The following is an 18,677-nucleotide window of genomic DNA, read 5'->3' on the forward strand; positions in this document are numbered from 1 at the left end:
AATTATTGAACTGATTGACAATTTTGAAAATGAGCGTCTTGACCACCAACGAAGTTTTTGCTTAGACGTTACTCTCTTAGTTATCAGCCTGACTCAAAATTGGACAGATTTTGATTTGGTTAGAATTGAGCTAACTTGAAAGCAATAAGGTTGTGGTGATCCTTTATTTGATTAATAATAATAATAATAATAATAATAATAATAATAATGTTGGGTAGGTGGAGATCTGTGTTCACTGGATTCTTCTCGAGATTAAACAGATCTAGCTAATGACATTATTCTGTATTCCAGCATGTGGCGGCAGGTTCACCACCCCCACAGGCAGCCTCCATTCCCCGTACTTCCCTGGTAACTATCCCAATGAGAAGGAGTGTATCTACATCATAGCACAGCCCAGAGGGACCAGAATTACTCTCACATTCCAGAACTTTGATATTGAGGCAGGGAACAATGATAACTGTAATTATGATTACTTGGAGGTGAGGATCGTGTTTTTCTTCTTTAATTTATATTAGATGAATACAACAGTGTAAGAAGTATTTTTAATGGTCATTTGGCCTAGTGTAAAAACTTAATCCCACTTTTAATGTAATAAACTATCAGGCCTGACATGATTTCATATTTAAATTCTCCAGGTACGAGATGGTAGTGGCCCAGAAGCCAACCTTATTGGACGCTACTGTGGCAATGCTGTGCCAGCACCAGTGACATCTAGTGCCAATAATATGTGGTTAAAATTCAAGTCCGATGGCTCTGTACAAAACCATGGCTTCCTGGCCACATATGAAACCACTGACACAGGGACAGGTAAGGAAAGTGGGAAATGAAATAATGAAAAACTATCTGATTGAGAATTTTCAGAGGAAAGATTTTTCAACTAGCAATTGTCTAGTGAAGTTTGTTTTCGATTTGTAATTCTGTTGTATAAAGAATATTTTCCAAAAACATTGCTGAGGAGACAGAAGGCCATTAAGTCAAGAACATTCCATATATCTTGCCAGTTTTAAGTTAATTATCAGGAAAACTCTCCATATTGTGTTTTACCTTTCTTTTGCTTTCCATTACTTCAGTGATTAATGGTCACATTATGGCCTTGTTTTTCATTCAGATTGTGGTGGTAGCCTAACTGGTCAGGCTGGGTCATTCCACAGCCCTGGTCACCCCAATGTCTACCCCCATGGGGTCAACTGCACCTGGACAATCACTGTGGACCCTGGATATATTGTCCGGCTGACCTTCCTGACTTTTAGCATGGAGGCTGATGCTAACTGCCGCTATGACTATGTTGAACTTTTTGACAGTGGAAATGAGACCTCCCCCATTGGAAATTCATTAGGAAGGTATGTTTTGTGAACTATCAAGGTATTACACATATCTTCTAAACTTAAATAAATTTTAAAATCTAGTAAAACGCAAGTGCAGACCTCCATCAAAACAAATAATTGACTATTAACCATTAAATTTTTAATAAATCATCACCAAAATCTAATCACTTTTAAGTTATTTATTAATTTGAAGCATTTCTTATATATCCTGTAAATTTCTTCAAAATTCATCAATAGCTTTTTGAGTAAGGCTGATGTTGAATAAATGAATAAACAAACTGAGTTGTAAAAGAACCTTTTTGGCAGAGGTAAAGATGTACACTGGTGTAGTTATCTGCTAGTTGTGCCATAATTTTCTACCCACAATTCCAGGTACTGTGGCTCCACCATGCCTCCCGCCAGGCAGTCCAGAGAGAACAGCCTCACCGTTGTCTTGGTAACAGACTCTAGTGTGTCACACGAAGGGTTCGCTGCCAGTTATGTGGCACTCAATGGCAGTGTGTGTAAGTAACTGATATATTTTATTTGGTGACATTTGCACCTTGTGAAGCTGATGAAAATGTACACAGTTGATAAGCAATACAGTAATTACTGTCTTTTCAGAGGGGGATATTGTAATTTTTTTAAACATTGTATTTTTAAGTCATAAATTCTTAAAGTTAAAACATTACTATTGAGTGGTAGCAACAAAAAATTAAAAAGCAGGCTACTCTATGATTTTATTATGTGCAGTAAATTGTGGTACCACCGTAGATAAGCACCACCAATGCCACACAGAAATACAATTTTTGTGGCTATAAATTTATGTCTAAAAGTTTGATAATTTTTGCCCATTGAGAAGATCCGAGTAATTACCATATGGTCTTAATTTGGTTCATCAGCTAGGCTGTTCATTGCCTACACAATACAGCCATGCTACTGGCATCCTCCATATTTTATGGGCCGCTGTCCTGACATTGTTGACCTCTGTGTTTTCCAGCATGTCACTATGAGTTAACAGACCTGGTAGGTGTAATCACTAGTCCAGGGTGGCCAGGTGGTTATCCCCATCAGAAGACTTGTGAATGGACCATCAGTGTACCTCAGGACCACCAGATACAGCTGAATATTACTGACTTCCAGCTGGAGCAACATGCCAACTGTGACTATGACTACCTAGAGATCAGGTGGGGCATGGAGATTAGTTCAAAATTCACAAACAGCTCTCTTATTATGTTGTCTTAATGTTTTTCAAAGATTGGTTTTCCCGTCATTGCTAGTTGCTTTTCTGCCAACTTCGATTTGGATTAAATCTGCCAAGGGCAGGTTTAGGATAGGAAGTGGTACATGTGCCTATGTGAGTGCGTGCATGTGTGTGCGTGTGTGTGTGAGAGAGAGTTGGGAGAGTAGGTCAAAAGGCTTTATCCATCTGTGGGCACTGACCAGTGTTTGTTGATTATTTCAGAAATGGTGGCTACGTGACATCGCCTCTCATCGGCACATACTGTGGTACCACCATAGATAACCCTATCCGTTCCCATAGCAACAGAATGTACCTCAAGTTCAAATCCGACGTCTCTCAGACTGCTCCAGGGTTCAGGATTTTCTATGATGGTTCGAGTACAGGTAAAGAAATCCAAAACTTTATGGCAGCTGTATTATTTTCACAAAGATAATTTTATTTTTGATGAAGGTTTGAGTTGTTGAGTTCCCTTAGTTCAGTGTTGTTTCTGATAAAGTATCATGGGTACAAATTTAACATTTTGAATTGTCAATTGACGCATATCTCAGGAACTTGCCAGCACATTTCAAATTGACATGTCAATTCATCCCTGAAGTTTAATTACAGAGCTAGCTGAACATGGCTTTTTTTCATGATCATCTTACTCTCATAATTCTTCTTCTAACATTATTATAATTCACCGTGCTAGGCTGTGGTGGTATACTAACGACACCTAGTGGCAGTCTAACGTCTCCCAACTACCCCGCGGCCTACGGACACAATGCTGAGTGTTACTGGATCATACAGGTGGCAGAGGGCAGCACCATACAGCTCATGTTCCTGGACTTTGATATTGAGGCTCACACCAGCTGTGCATATGACTATGTGGAGGTAGGTGGTGGTTGTTTGACATATGCGCTTAATGAAAAAACGGAACATTCGTCAATTGAATATAAGTAAGTCCAATGAAATTTGTGTAAATTGATATTGAAAATGGTTAATCATACGATTCCCACTGAGTTTGTTGAAAAGAAAGCATAACTTTTTGTGCCTAAATTTCCAGATCAGAGAGTCAGATGCCAATGGCGCCAGACTTGCCAGGTACTGTGGCGGGCAGACTCCGCAGGGGGTCAGTTCTAGGACCAATCAGATGTGGATTAAGATGAGGACAGACTACTCCAACAGTGGCAGAGGTTTCTTAGCTGGCTACAATGCCTGTAAGTTGTCAGACTGCAAACAGTTATTACCTTGCTTTCAACTGTTGAACAGTTACCTTGCTTTTAAGTGTTAAGGATTTTTAGCAGTTTATATGCAGAATAATAATATGACACCATATAGAGTACAAATAATTTTTATTATACTTCTGCATCATCAGAGAGTGTACCTCTTATAGATGTATGGAATTTATAGCATGTTTGTTTTTCATCGAAGAATATATTTACAGCATGTAACACAGCTCACTCACAAATATGGTGATATAGAGAATCCAAATACAGCAATATCCCATCATTTTTGTGTGTCACAGTAGCAAATCATCATATTTTCAGTATGTAACACAAGACTCACAGCCAGGCGGGGTGCTATAGAAAGTCCAAACTTCCCCCAGCCGTACCCCCATGCTAGGGAGTGTACCTGGGTGATAGAGGCTACCCTGGGGAATACTGTGAATATCTCCTTCTCTCACCTGGATATAGAGGCACATGGCACCTGTAACTATGATTATGTGGAGGTATGGTATTATTGTCTGCTATTGTCAAATAGAAGTCTAGTGTTTACGCTATGTTCCTTTTGGTGTATTATGTTTAAATGGAAAAAAGTTTTTCATCCCAAAAAAATTTATATCTTATTTCATTTTTTAAAAGAAGGCAATGGAATAGTTTCACTTTTTGCAGTAGCCAGATTTTACTTTAAGAACATATTCTTGATAATGTGGGCAATTTTCAAAAAGAAAAATTTTATACTGACATTTTAAAACAAACAAACAAACAAACATTCATTGTGAAAGTTGATCAGCCTTCTTTAAGAGATTATATTATTAATAAAAAATTCCTGGACACATAAGATAAAAGGCAATATTTTTAATGAATATTTCTTTGAAACCTTAGATCAGAGATGGTCAAGACGAGAATGCCAACTCCCTGGGTAAATTCTGCGGCCAGAATGTGCTGCCCCCTGCCATGGCGTCCAGTGGACAGTACTTGTGGGTCAAGTTTAAGTCTGACGCCAGTGTGGCCAGCAATGGATTCAGACTGGAGTGGGTGATGAATGGTAAGTGACCACCTGGAACATGGTCAGTCTTTTCTGTTTCTTCTGTCTGTGTCTTAGCCCTTTATTTTATTGTCAAAGTCTAGTGGTCTCTCTCTCTCTCCCTCTCGCCTTTCTAATGTATTGATATACTTTGTGTTAAGTTCATGTAGTTAAGAGAAGATGGTATATAAAAGTCAATTCAGATTGATTTACACACGAGTGTGTGCGTGCATGCATCTGTGTGCACTTTAAACACTCACTATTTCTGCATTCCAGGCTGTGGAGATGACCTAAGTGGTGACACAGGTAGTTTCAGCAGTCCTGGCTACCCCAACCCCTACCCCCACCGCCAGGTCTGTATATGGACCATCACTGTGCCAACAGGAAAGTCTGTGGAGCTGACCATCAGTGACTTTGATCTGGAGTCTCATTCCAGCTGTAATTATGATGTACTGGAGGTGAGAGGGGATTGTTTTATCAAAAGTTCTTCAAACTAAAATATTTTGATACCAATAGCTCAGCTGTAAGCTAACATTATGAAAATGTATAAGTTTGTGTTTTATAATTATCATATATGAGCCAATTACCAAGCTATGACCATTTTTGCTCAGTTCTATAAGCATAGAGATGAGAGTTTTCTAACTATTGACCTTTTGGGAGGCAAAAATATCACTGGCCTAGGCAGTTCCCTGGCCCCCATGCCATATTTTCTGACAATTCACTAAATGGCTATCTCATCCCTGCTTCTGATAATATTATCAGCTTACGTGACATTTTCTGTGTCATCCAGGTATTTGGAGGTGTAGATGACACAGCTCCTAGACTGACCCAGCTGTGCCACACCCAGACAGACCCCCAGGTGGTGCAGAGTACAGGCAACAAGATGTTCATCAGGTTTAAGAGTGACGTCTCCGTGAACGGACGCGGGTTCACTGCCACATACCTGTCTAAAGATGGAGGTGAGGTGGTTGGCTGCTTCTTATGACTTTCCACAATAATGTCTTAAAGTTCATATGTAGGCTAGGCTTAGGGTGCTTTCCCAGAGATTTAGATCGATCTAAAGATTAAGATTTAGATCGACCTAACTCCCTGGGGGTTCACGCTAAATTGCAGTCAGCCGAGCGGGCACCATAGTTAATTACCCCCTTACAGCTTTTAATAGGCGGGACAGACGCTTAAGCTGGCCAAGCTGACAGTAATCTAGTGAGACTCCCCACAGGGATAGATTGATGTGAAAATCTATGGAAATGGGGTGTTAGACTGCTTAACTCAGATACCCGACTTCATATATTTGACAAAGTGATATTGGTCTACAAGGTATAAAAATGTTAAACCCCCAATAAATTTTAATGGACTGCATTCACCAGTGAGAATAAAAACCATCCTCTTTTCTCTTGGCATTCTCTCTCTTATTCCTATTATTTATATTTCCTAAATGATTTCAGGCTGTGGAGGTAACTACACCACACCGACAGCCACCATCATGTCAGCTAACTACCCCAACAACTACCCCAGTACCACAGACTGTCTCTATAAGATCACTGTACAACCCAACAGAGTGGTGCAGCTGACCTTTGAAGATTTTGATGTGGAGACACACTCCAACTGCTCCTATGACTATGTAGCAGTGAGTATACTTCTCATTTTTGATATAGTTTTAGTTGATTTCTTTAAACTAAAAACATATTTTTATGAAAGCTCTGTTGCCAATCATTACAAGTGATTTAGATATCTCCTCTTCCTTCTTTTCAATATAAAAACCATCTCTTATTTTCAGCTGGTTGATGGCACAGATGTTGATTCCAGTTGACTTTGATTTTTTTTTTATGATTGCTCAGATTTCAATCCTTGTGAGCAATTTAGATATCTCCTGATCCTTCTACTTTAGTATAATAAAAACCATCTGTCATTCCCAGCTCTATGATGGCCCAGATGTGAACTCCCCACAAATCATGATCCACTGTGGCAATGCCTTACCTAGCCCTGTCACCTACAGGAGCTCCAGTAACCAGATGACTGTCAGGATGAAGTCCGACGGCTCCATCACAGCTAAGGGATTCAAGGCCACCTATGTGACAGGTAAGACAGGTAGAGAGCAGGTGTGGCAGAAAGTTTGAATAAAGGTATTTTTCTGGCTAGATTTTGAAGTCCCCACTATTTCCAAGATAATTATCCATATCTGGGTCACATAAAGATATATAAAACGTGGTGAGAGCAATTAACACTAAGATCTGAATTTTCCTTTCACAAAACAAGAGATCTTAGTCACATATAACAGCAAAATTTCTAATCACAATTCCAGGCTGTGGTGGTATGTTGAGTGCAGAGACAGACGGCGCCATAACTTCCCCCAACTACCCGAATGCCTATGACCACAACAGTAACTGTTCCTGGATTATAACCACAGATCAACCTAGTAAGTATAACCCTGTTATTACAGGGCCAGGTGGCAATAGGTGTGCGCTGCATGCCTTCACTGCATGTATTCATTGGAGTGTTTTTGGCTCTATGATGGCAAAGGATGATAAGGAAACAAATGAGTGGAAATGTTTCCTATTAACTGTTGTAGTGAATGGTCTATGATTAAGTATAACAGTTTTTTGCTATATCAATGCCAACTATTTTCCACCATTTAGGGCTGATGCCTCTTTGGACAAACAATTAAAATTTTTATTTTGGTGACAGAAAAGTCAATGAAACATATTTTGTGTGCAAGTACAATGATTGTTTTAAAATAATTCAGGATTTTAAAGTAAATAAGAAAATCAAATGAGAACAATTTGGTCATGTTCCTTCCAGCGGCCAGGGTGACCCTGATCTTCACTCACATGGACCTAGAGGACTACGCCAACTGCAGTGCTGACTACGTCATGGTTGCCGATGGCAACAACGCTAATGCTCCAGTCCTTGGAACGTATTGCGGCACACGCATTCCTCCTGCCATTACGTCATTCAGTGGTGCCCTCTATGTGCAGTTTGTCAGTGACCAATCAGTTGGTCAATCTGGGTTCAGGGCAATATACAGCAAATCGTCCTCCTGTAAGTATTTTTTATCTCAGTCAAATTCTCTTCTTGTGGATATTTAAATCTAAATGAAATTCTCTTCCTATGAGATTATATATTTTTGTCAAATCTACTTCTTGTGAATAATGCATGTCTAGGTAAAATTCTCCTTGTTATCATTTATATCTTATAAAAAAAAACAATCAAAGGGCCTCAGGCACATGTCATGCTCATCATTGTGAGCCATGAAAGTAGGGAGGGTTTGGCCAGAGAAGAATTTCATAAGCTGTCTAAGGTTATTAGAATAAAGTAAATTTTTCTTCAATCAACAGCCAATTATTGAAATTGTTCACCTCCAAAATTTCAATGCCTATCAAAGCATGTTCATCAGGGAATGAGGCTGTCCAGGTGCAAGATGAATAATGGAAGTGAAGAGAGCTAGGATTTGTATTATATACTAAATTGTGTGCCATTTTCTTCCAGTCTGTGGTGGAGATCTGACATCCCAGCAGGGAGCATTCAACAGTCCTGGCTACCCAGATAACTACCCCAGGGAGACTGAGTGTATCTGGACTATCACTGCCTCCCCTGGGAACAGAATACAACTGGCTTTCAGGTTAGATTTAGAATAATATAATAATGTATATCTCGGTCACTTGGGTGACTGTATCATCTCACAATGAAACCAAATTGAATGATTGTATATTTTTGTATACTGTATATATGTGCTAACTTATTTTTCATTAGTTCAATTTGTATTATATGTGATTGTCTTATTTATCTTCCTCTTTATTTATGCATTTTCGCTTTATTTACTTGTTGGTGTAATTTTTGTTGCATTCTCCACATGTTTATATTAAAACTTCTTATTCATGAATGATTCCAGCATGTTTAACCTTGAGAACCATTACCTGTGTAATTATGACTATGTGGAGATCCGTGATGGAGGCGTCAGCGGTGATCTGGTTGGGCGTTACTGTGGCACCAATACACCGTCTAACCTGACGGCCAGTAACAGCCTCTGGATCAAGTTCCGCTCCAATCAGGCCAACAATGGTCAGGGCTTCATGGCTGAATACACCACAGGTATTTCTGACATGTCATTGCAGGTCTTTTAATTTTGTGAATCTATGACATGATAGTTTGTATTTCAAAAAATCTTCAAAAATTTTCAAGAATTTTAAAACTGGGTTTTGGTTCTTGGTGGCATACACTAAATTAACTATTTGCTAGTTGAGAGTTGTAAGAGATCTGAATTATTTTTGATTCTCAGACAAAGATTAAACAAAACAGTGATGTACTTTCTCTTAGTGTTGCCTATAAACTATATTCATAATTATGATTTATTCAGCTTATAATATTACATGTAAACATTCAGGCTTTCTATGCTCTTTCTAATGCTGCAACTGATTATGACAAAGAAAAAAGGTAATAAATAATTGACTATCTTCAGTATATGGAGGCCAGATCTCAGGGTCCTCAGGACAGGTGGCGTCCCCTATGTACCCCAGCCCGTACCCACACAATACAGAGGCGGCCTGGGTGATTACTGTCCCCTTGGGTCAAGTGGTCAGGGTGGCATTTGATGTCCTGGACCTGGAGACCAGCGGAACCTGCTACTTTGATTATGTTCAAGTAGGGTTTTCAAGAAAAATTGGTCTTTTTCACTTTTTGTATTAATTTCTATGTGTCTGTGTATTTTGCTACATTGTTATGCCATGTTGTATCAAGTCAGAGTGGCTAGCATGCCATCTAGTACTCAAAATACAAAGATGTTATGGCTCACATCTTACAAATTATAGAATATTGATGTGTTTCTCCTCTAAATAATAAACGCAGTACATATAAATGCTAGGTGTTGGTACCTGTGTCCAGTTGTCATATATATAACATATGTTAAAATGTTACAACTTGAAAACCTTCCAGTTTCGGGATGGAGGAGCGGCAGATGCACCACAAATTGGCAAATACTGTGGCACCACGGCACCATCACCGTTTACGTCGACAGGGAACCAGCTGTATGTGGCGTTCAAGTCTGACGCCAGCAGCACTGGGCAGGGGTTCCTGTTTAACTGGCAGGCGGTGTCTACTGTGATCACAACCCCGTCACCCACACAAGCCACTACTCCAGGTGACTGTCTGGGTGTAACTTGAATATTGGCATTTCCGGATGAGACTGTCTGGGTGTAACTTGAATATTGGCATTTCCAGATATGTCTGTCTGGGTGTAACTTGAATATTGGCATTTCTAGATATGACTGTCTGGGTGTAACTTGAATATTGGCATTTCCGGATGTGCTTGATTGAGTTAATTTGCACACAAATGCATGCACACACTAACCCAGATTACCATTGCAAGAAACATGATAATTGTGACCTTTCTGCTCATGATGACATATAATACAGTAACTGCATATCTAAATTTCATCAAAAGAAATAATTTATAGTAGTACACAAGATGGATTTTGCTTTCAGTGCCTGGTTGTGGAGGTGAACTGAGTGCCAGTGAAGTGGCCAACACTGTGGTCTCTCCAGGATATCCCAGTGGTTATGTTAATAGATTAAACTGTGTCTGGACCATACGCTCCACCCCAGGATATAAGATATGGTTTAACATCACCTTTATTAACCTGGAGGCACACTCTGCCTGCAACTATGACAAACTGGTGCTCTATGACAGTAAGTCAGACATTTATTGATAATGTATAGAAAGAGCCCGTAATGAGAGAAAGTGTGCAGCACGTGTATGGCACGCTGTACCTAATGTATGGTATTTTCTGTGTTTCAAAGGTACTTACAGTTTTGGTAGTATGTACAGTTATAATACTGCTGCTTTTGAAACTATAGATTTTGACATAATTCTACAAACTTCTTGCTCTCTTTCTATCCAGATGATGCTGCATTTGGTCGTGTCCTTGGCACATTCTGCGGCCGCCAACCAAATACTGAGCCTGTCATAGCTACCTCCAATGTCATGACAGCCAAGTTTACAACTGACTCCTCTGTTACCAGGACTGGCTTTGCTGCCAGTTATAAGACAAGTGGGTGATATTTGGTTAAAGCAGTTTTTCTGTTCTGGTGATCAAAAAAAAAAAAAAAAAAAAAAAAAAAGAGGAAAAATTAGAGTGGTTTGATAAAATTTTCAGTTTTGTAAAAAATTTATCGTTTTTTTTTTTATGATAAGCTTGAAAAAATAACTATATTCTATTTGACGGTGTTTGGAATCAAATGGTGAATAGTATTCTTTGCAAAGATTTGTGAACTCCATGTTAGGATTCAACTGAGCATTGATGATTATTATTAAGAAGTTGACAGTTAATTAAATACTGGAGTTTTTTTTTTGTGCTTAATAAGTCTGAAGTCTGAAGTCTGAGTTGTTGTGATTTTAACTATTTCTAGCATGTGGTGGTGTACTTGATGGACCCACAGGGGTCATCCAAAGTCCATCCTACCCTAACAGCTACCCCAATAACGCCAACTGTACCTGGGTGATCAGAGTGACCAATGGAAGGACCATTAGTGTGGAGTTTGACACCTTTAATATCCAGTCTACGTCCTCCTGCAGCGGGGACGGAATTATGGTGAGCTGTATTCATACTCGCACTAGAATATTTGAATTTAGCCAAATACTAAATGGGCCTAGGTTAGCCCACATAAACAGGAGCTAAAAATCCTTTTTTTTTTAGATGTTTTAATGTCACTGTTTTTACAGCCTTGGTGTATTTTATGTCTGTCTGTTTGACAGCTTTGCTGCATTATTTTTCTCATAATTTAAACCAAAATCATATCATACATTCTAGCTTCTGAATGGAGACAACAGTGGTTCACCACCTTTGGGTAACGATGCCTCAGGGAAATACTGTGGTACCACTGCCCCTGCTAACATCAACACAACCAGCAACCGCATGTATATCAACTTTTACTCTGATGGCTCTGGATCTTCACAGGGATTTAAGTTGATCTTCAGAGAGGTGAGCAGCATGGCTGTATGGTACTGGTGGTAGTCAAATATTACATGTTTTTCTCCTTGGGCAGAGCAGAAATAACATAGTTTTAAGTAGATTTAGCTAATTTAACTAATTTGATAACTTTTAGAATGTCTTCCATCATCACACAGAATATTATATAAAAGAAAATTATGCACCTTAAAATATAAATCATCAGCATGCCTTGATTGGTCCTAGGGGCCAGTTGGCTGTAAATATTTGGACACCAATTAATCTCTGCTTTCCTCTGCTGTTTCAGGTATCAGTGACCTGTGGTGGACGTCTCACTCTCACCAATGATGTCCGTAGTGGGTTTGTCACCAGTCCTAACTACCCGCAGCCCTACCCACACAATGTGGACTGTATCTGGGTGATCACAGCCCCATCTACAGACCAAGTTCAGCTGGACTTTGTCGATGAGTTTAACATTGAGCAGCATTCTCAGTAAGTGTTAATTGGCTGTGTGTGTTTTTGTAGCTCAGTGACATTTGTTTGAGTCCATTTTCATATTTCAAATTCAGTGTATTTTTATTGTGGTTGTCATGGAGAAAAGTTGACCGTTTTAGCAGCGTAGCTTAGCTAAAAGACTTGATTAAATTTGATATAGTTGGCTTTTTAATTACCATAATTTGAATTCCTGAACATTCTTATCCGATCAGATGCCAGTATGACTATGTACGTGTGAGAGACGGAGGTACTGAGAACGGACCAGAACTCGGTACTTTCTGTGGCAGGACCCGTCCCAGCACTGTCCATTCCACTGGAAACATTATGTATGTCCGCTTCAGAACAGACGACAGCGTTCCCAGGACTGGGTTCAAGGCACGCTACCAGATATGTGAGTCAATGGTTACTTCATGTTAAGCACAGGATGTGGTTCTATGGGTTTGATCTAGATTCTGTAACACTTCTTAAGTTGGGTCAATTTTTAGGGTGAAAAGGTCTACTTTTTCAGAAAAAGACCCTTATTTGAAATTGTTGGTTACAGGCCTGTTGATCAGCTTTAACTACATTTTGTTTTTTGGAATTATTTAATTAAAAAATGAGAGACATTTCTATGACATTGAAATATCACTTAGTTTAAAGTTGAATTGAACTTTGTCAAATTTTTATTACAGTTTGTTACCTAATTGATACTTCTTACTTCCAGTCACAAATATCTGAAATTAAATTCCATTTAATTGTATTTTTTTTACTGCAGCCACATGTGGAGGCACTATTAACGCAGACTCTGGCAGCATAATGAGCCCTAACTATCCCGACCCATATGGGAATGACGCCAACTGTGAGTGGTTCGTTAACGGCCCTACGGGACACTACCTGACCTTCACCTTTGAGGCGTTCAATCTGCAGCAGAGTGATAACTGTGTCAACAATGATTACCTGCAGATCAGAGACCTGAACAGAACAGGTGGGATGAAATGGAAAATGAAAAAATAGAAATACACAATTTTTTGTTTCATGTTTACATATACTCTGTAAATAGTAATTTATATCTTAAAAGCTGTATAAAAGAACAATTTTTAAACTTTGATTTTCAGGTGTATAATAAAATACAATTCTATTATGATTATGAGATTCATGTACATTAAATACTTTTCTAATGAGTTTAGTCATTAGGTTTCTTTTAGCCTAGATAAATTAACTGATACTGTTTCTCTTCCCCTAGGTCCAATCTTAGGGTTCTTGTGTGGCACTTCTCTCCCTGCTCCTGTGAGGACATCTGACAGTTTTGCCTACCTGCAGTTCAAAACTGACCGCGCCACGACAGCTCAAGGGTTCAAGGTCAACTTTGAGGCCAGCGTTGAAGGTAAGGCGTCTGTTTTAACTGTGTGTGATACAGATGAAAGAGGAGTCCTTTAGGCTGGAATTTTTATCATGCTGGATCTGAAAAGATATTTTGAATTAACATATGTTGGTGAAAGATCGTAAACTATTGAGTGTTTACATGTGCACAATTATAAACAATTATTCTCATCAATTTATGTATGACAAGAGCTTCAATTTATAACAAATAATTGTTAAAGTGAGGTTTTTACTAAAATATTACTTAAAATTGAAGTCAAAAAGGAAAAAAATCATATACTTGATTACTCACATCATCAGCCTAGCTTCCAAAGTATGTGCTCTCATCACTCGTGTACACATTCTTTGTCCACTTCATGTTCACTTCATGCCCACTTCATGTCCACTTCATGCCCACTTCATATCCACCTGTATTCCAGGTTGTGGTGGAGAATTAAACACCCCCACTGGGGTCATCACCAGTCCTAACTACCCTGGCTCCTACCCTCACTCCAGGACCTGTACCTGGCTGATAACAGTGGCCCCTGGACGTAGAGTGTCCCTGGAGTTCACTGATGTCAACATCGAGGCCCACTCTAGGTGTCGCTATGACTATATTCAGGTAACTGATATGAAGTGGAAAAGTATATGATAACTAATCTTGGTGCATTCCCCTTACATATTGTTATAAGGTGTCTCATTTGTAGGTCCAGTTGGGGAATATTTCTGCTTGAAGTTTTAAAATTCTCTTACTCAATTAAGGAATGATTGACAGCATCTCTATTCTCTCACCAGGTTTACAATGGCATTATGCGTGAGTCACCAAGTCTGGGGTATTTCTGCGGCACCACCAACCCAGGAATCATGAAGTCCTCTGGAAACACCATGAAAGTAGAGTTTGTCACTGATGGTTCCGTCACCAATGGAGGATTTAGGGCACAGTATACATCACAGGAGCCTATCAGTATGTGGATAATTTTAGTAGTTTTCTCCCATGTGATTATGGGATGTGGGATCAATTTTGTTATTAATAAGCCATTTCAGATGTTTATTCTAAATTCAGGTAATAATTGGTGAATTGCAGTAAGATATTAGCATATGTCAATAAACCAGTCTGAAATAAAGACTTTAAATGAAATGTTATAAATCAGATAGTAGTTTTCAGAAGGTGTGCAGGTAAATTTGTAACGTGAAAAGATAGAAATAAGTCATTAAAATTTAATGTTCATATTACAGAATGTGGTGGCACCATCACCAATGCAAATGGCGCCAGTGGCACCCTGATGTCCCCTGGTTTCCAGAATGGCAACTATTCCAATGACGAGCAGTGCGTCTGGGTCCTGACTAACACCAATGGTGGCTATAACTCCTCCATTGGTTTGCGATTTACTGCATTTGCATTGGAGGAACATGGCAGCTGCAATTATGATTATCTGGAAATTAGGGAAGGTACGAGCAGTTTTGGTAGCAAGGAACATTGGGGGAGGGGGGGGGGACACTGATGACCTGGCAGCCTGCTCCTTTCATTTCTCCATTTCTCCTGTCTACCTTCCTCATGTCTTCACACTACTTCCTGCCTGCCCCCTCCAGAGTGTTGACATCCCATCTCTACCTGCCTCTTCCTCCCTTCTACTATAGCCTGCATTATTATAAGATGCTGTGGAATTGACAAGCTCTTGCTAATTTTTATGAAAATGTTTCCATGTATTTTACTCCCGCCCCCATTCCCCCAAAAATTATACAGTAACAGGATAATGAAAGACAATTTCTGATATGACTTAATATCAGAAGAATTCATTTTTTCCCTTGTTTGCTTTTACTTAAACAAAAAGAGGTTCAGAAGAGTTATTTTAAAATAAAAAAAAACTGTCTCTCAGTATCTTACATACAATGGAAATAGGCTTGTATTTATATTTTGGTAGCTTTGAAGTCTTTTCTGACCTATCTGATGTTACAAATCATATGTACTCTTCCTTTTTTCGCAGGCACTGATCAAACAGGTACCTTGCTTGGTCGTTACTGTGGCAACACCACAATTCCCCCACGAATGGTCACTCCCAGTCCGTATCTGTGGGTCATGTTCCGTACTGACCATTCCATAGTGGACACAGGGTTCTCCTTGGACTATAACTTTACGCGTAAGTTATTGTTTTGTTTAGAAATCTTTTCATTTGTCTCACTTAAAAATAGAATTGTATTGTTTTGATTTATATTGTATTGGTTTCTTTATTATATTATATTATATTATATTATATTATATTATATTATATTATATTATATTATATTATATTATATTATATTATATTATATTATATTATATTATATTATATAGGTTGTGGAGGAGTACTGTTGTCCCAGCAGGGGGTCATCACTAGTCCAAACTATCCCAATAACTACGATCACTTTGATCAGTGTGGCTGGGAGATCCTGGCTCCGGATAACTACCAGATTATTGTGAGTAGGACTATCATCTCAAAGTCAATGCACATTGGGTTTTTATATAGAAAAACTAGATATTTGCTCTAATTTTGTCTCAGAATTCTTGTATTCTCATAATATTTGAGTCATAAACTCTTCTATTTCCTACATTTAAATGCTCTAGTGTATGGGAAGCCTGGTATGGAGAGAATGCAATTGATTCTAAAGCTTTTACTACTGTCACATTTTTGAGTGGTAAGAGTTTTAAAATATCCTATGGTGAAATTACTTCATAAAATGTCTATTTTAATTGTATTGTTTAAGGTCGAGGTCACTAATATGAACATAGAAGATCATGACAAGTGTCAGTATGATTACCTGGAGATCTTCAATGGCGGCACTGCATCATCGCCCTCTATTGGCAAGTTCTGTGGCTCATCCCCTCCAGAATCATTCCGCTCACAGAGTAACCGCCTTCGTATAGAGTTCCATGCAGACTCCAGTGTGTCTGCGTCGGGATTCCGGTTGACATACAGGATGGATGGTGGAGGTAAGCTGGTGTTATTGATAGTATTATGCTGGGCAGTATTTCACAAAAGAACAAGGCAGCAAAGCTGTTAAATGTACAGATAAAAAGCAGCAAATCATGATGTACAAAATAGGTTGTTTTGTCAATTATGATGCAATAATGCATTGTGATTAACAGCAAAATCAGCACCAAATTTCATGATAAAACAAAACACATGATTTGGTCTTAACTTTCATGAACTCCATAGCCAGAACTAAATATGTTGAGTTGATATATAAATTATAACCATTTATCATACAATAAAATATAGCTCTCTTCAGGTTTTGCTTGTTAAACCCCCTTGTTTAAGACCAAGATGTTAAGCCTGATGTGATCCTATATACTATACTCTGTACTAGTCCTCCTAAATGAAATGGTATAATATTACTCCAGATCATGTTCTAAAATGTTTATTCCATCAGGTTGTGGAGGCACACTGCATGGTAAGAAAGGGTACATCAGCAGTCCTAACTACCCTAACCGCTACCCACATAATGTGGAGTGCATGTGGGAGATCAACACTGACCCAGGATACCATGTGCTCCTGGACTTTAACTCCCCCTTTGACCTGGAGAATGCTGGGAACTGTATCTATGACTACGTGGAGGTAAGGTCATAGGGCAAAGGTTATGACCCCAATCTTTGTATGACTTCATACTTTATGAAACTTAATCAGTATCAATATAAATGTGTAATCTTTGAAAAAAGATTCAGGTACAATGTAATGTAGATACAGATTTGAAATTATTAACTACTGACACTCTGATATCAAAGCAGTGAATTTAAGTATTAGTTCACTTTATAGTTTCATGAATTTTTAAAAATATTTTATAGAGCAGTTGCAGTTTTTGCTTTTCTCATTTTATATTTTGATTAAATAGTGATTTTTAAGAAACCCATCAAAGAATAATTATAATGAATAATACTCATCAATAATACTCATCAAAGTAGAATCAATCATGTAATCAAATATATGTTTATATATTTGAGATGTTATTAATTTAATTAATTCTGTTTCTGCACCAAAGGTATCTGATTACATAGCCAAGAATGATTCATGGATACCAATTACTCGCTATTGTCACAATGAAATTCCTCCATCTATACGATCAGTATCCAATAGACTGCTTGTGAAATTTCATTCCAATTCAGCAGTAAATGGCAACGGTTTCTCTGCTTCCTGGGAAGCTGGTAAGAGTCACCCTGATTTGCATGATTTAAATGATAAAGTATGATTTTTAGTGCTGCATTTGTTTCTTGCTTAAAGACATACAAAACATCTTAGAACTCCTCTTAGCCAAAAGAAAAAAATCTTGGAAATTTTAGCAACCACTAAGGTATTTGCTATCCAAAACAAATAAACTTTGAGTTGTAATACCTTATAAAAAAGCACTGAAATTTCTAGGAAAAATTAGTTTTTGCTGTATTAGATCATTTACTCAATGTTTGTCCAGAAATAAATTCCTCTCTTGGATTTTAACAGCATCATGATGTGTGATCTTTCTTCAAAGTCTTGTCTTGGTTCATGGGAGCTGTGTATAAAAACAGAAGTGAAGTAGTTTTTTGTTTTGCATTCTTTCATTGTTTTGACTGAAAATCTTGTGTTTGCTAAAAATGTCCAGACTGAAACAAAATTTGAAGCTGCTTTGAGCCAAGTCTGATATGAAGGAAGAGATAAATCCACTTCTTTGATTATTTTTTATCTTTACATTTGACTGCTTCACATGTACTTAATCACCTTGCCTGATTGATGAACTTTGAATATTGTAGTCCTACCAGATAAGAGAACAGCATGTCTGTCATGCAAAAATTTCTGAATGCGCTTCATTTTTCAACAGCATATTTTTCAATTTCAAAAGTTTTACCACCACATATTAACTGATGGAGATTTGAAGCTTGGAGACAGGCCAGCCTCTCCATTTTCAAATCTCAATACATGCCTACTGGTTGAAATACAGATGACAGGATACATATTTGTGATTGGTGCTGCACACTTCAACCAAATTTGCTGTCGAATAATCTTGCACATATGGAGATTTGAAATTGAAGAAGCTGCCATACCTATGACCTGTAGCTCAGGCTCTGCTCATGCTTGAATACACTTTTGTGTGATACATTTATATCTAAGCTTGAAATACTAAAAA

At 38.3% G+C, this 18,677-nt stretch overlaps 1 protein-coding gene across 7 annotated transcripts in view; it reads left to right on the top strand.

Annotated features, from left to right (window-relative positions):
- LOC106178857 (cubilin) overlaps nucleotides 1-18,677 on the top strand; it is a 50,334-nt gene that overhangs the window by 23,297 nt on the left and 8,360 nt on the right. For 6 of the 7 annotated variants that reach the window (XM_087017118.1, XM_087017115.1, XM_087017116.1 and 3 more), the window contains 36 exons: nucleotides 292-479; nucleotides 636-807; nucleotides 1,109-1,340; nucleotides 1,698-1,828; nucleotides 2,305-2,491; nucleotides 2,770-2,930; nucleotides 3,236-3,417; nucleotides 3,590-3,743; nucleotides 4,074-4,255; nucleotides 4,632-4,794; nucleotides 5,050-5,231; nucleotides 5,564-5,732; nucleotides 6,219-6,400; nucleotides 6,690-6,852; nucleotides 7,076-7,189; nucleotides 7,573-7,812; nucleotides 8,260-8,392; nucleotides 8,663-8,862; nucleotides 9,230-9,411; nucleotides 9,703-9,907; nucleotides 10,252-10,455; nucleotides 10,668-10,817; nucleotides 11,176-11,357; nucleotides 11,577-11,747; nucleotides 12,022-12,206; nucleotides 12,422-12,600; nucleotides 12,964-13,173; nucleotides 13,432-13,572; nucleotides 13,988-14,169; nucleotides 14,343-14,511; nucleotides 14,784-14,996; nucleotides 15,533-15,685; nucleotides 15,880-16,001; nucleotides 16,290-16,515; nucleotides 16,956-17,140; nucleotides 17,562-17,724. In XM_087017118.1, the coding sequence (XP_086873244.1) occupies nucleotides 292-479; nucleotides 636-807; nucleotides 1,109-1,340; nucleotides 1,698-1,828; nucleotides 2,305-2,491; nucleotides 2,770-2,930; nucleotides 3,236-3,417; nucleotides 3,590-3,743; nucleotides 4,074-4,255; nucleotides 4,632-4,794; nucleotides 5,050-5,231; nucleotides 5,564-5,732; nucleotides 6,219-6,400; nucleotides 6,690-6,852; nucleotides 7,076-7,189; nucleotides 7,573-7,812; nucleotides 8,260-8,392; nucleotides 8,663-8,862; nucleotides 9,230-9,411; nucleotides 9,703-9,907; nucleotides 10,252-10,455; nucleotides 10,668-10,817; nucleotides 11,176-11,357; nucleotides 11,577-11,747; nucleotides 12,022-12,206; nucleotides 12,422-12,600; nucleotides 12,964-13,173; nucleotides 13,432-13,572; nucleotides 13,988-14,169; nucleotides 14,343-14,511; nucleotides 14,784-14,996; nucleotides 15,533-15,685; nucleotides 15,880-16,001; nucleotides 16,290-16,515; nucleotides 16,956-17,140; nucleotides 17,562-17,724 (6,357 nt within the window). The remainder of the gene's footprint in view (nucleotides 1-291; nucleotides 480-635; nucleotides 808-1,108; nucleotides 1,341-1,697; nucleotides 1,829-2,304; nucleotides 2,492-2,769; nucleotides 2,931-3,235; nucleotides 3,418-3,589; nucleotides 3,744-4,073; nucleotides 4,256-4,631; nucleotides 4,795-5,049; nucleotides 5,232-5,563; nucleotides 5,733-6,218; nucleotides 6,401-6,689; nucleotides 6,853-7,075; nucleotides 7,190-7,572; nucleotides 7,813-8,259; nucleotides 8,393-8,662; nucleotides 8,863-9,229; nucleotides 9,412-9,702; nucleotides 9,908-10,251; nucleotides 10,456-10,667; nucleotides 10,818-11,175; nucleotides 11,358-11,576; nucleotides 11,748-12,021; nucleotides 12,207-12,421; nucleotides 12,601-12,963; nucleotides 13,174-13,431; nucleotides 13,573-13,987; nucleotides 14,170-14,342; nucleotides 14,512-14,783; nucleotides 14,997-15,532; nucleotides 15,686-15,879; nucleotides 16,002-16,289; nucleotides 16,516-16,955; nucleotides 17,141-17,561; nucleotides 17,725-18,677) is intronic. The other variant, XM_087017114.1, reaches the window with a different exon arrangement.

Source organism: Lingula anatina, chromosome 7 (genome assembly GCF_051362555.1).
Source record: "Lingula anatina isolate TDL-2025a chromosome 7, LinAna3.0, whole genome shotgun sequence".
Taxonomy (NCBI): domain Eukaryota; kingdom Metazoa; phylum Brachiopoda; class Lingulata; order Lingulida; family Lingulidae; genus Lingula; species Lingula anatina.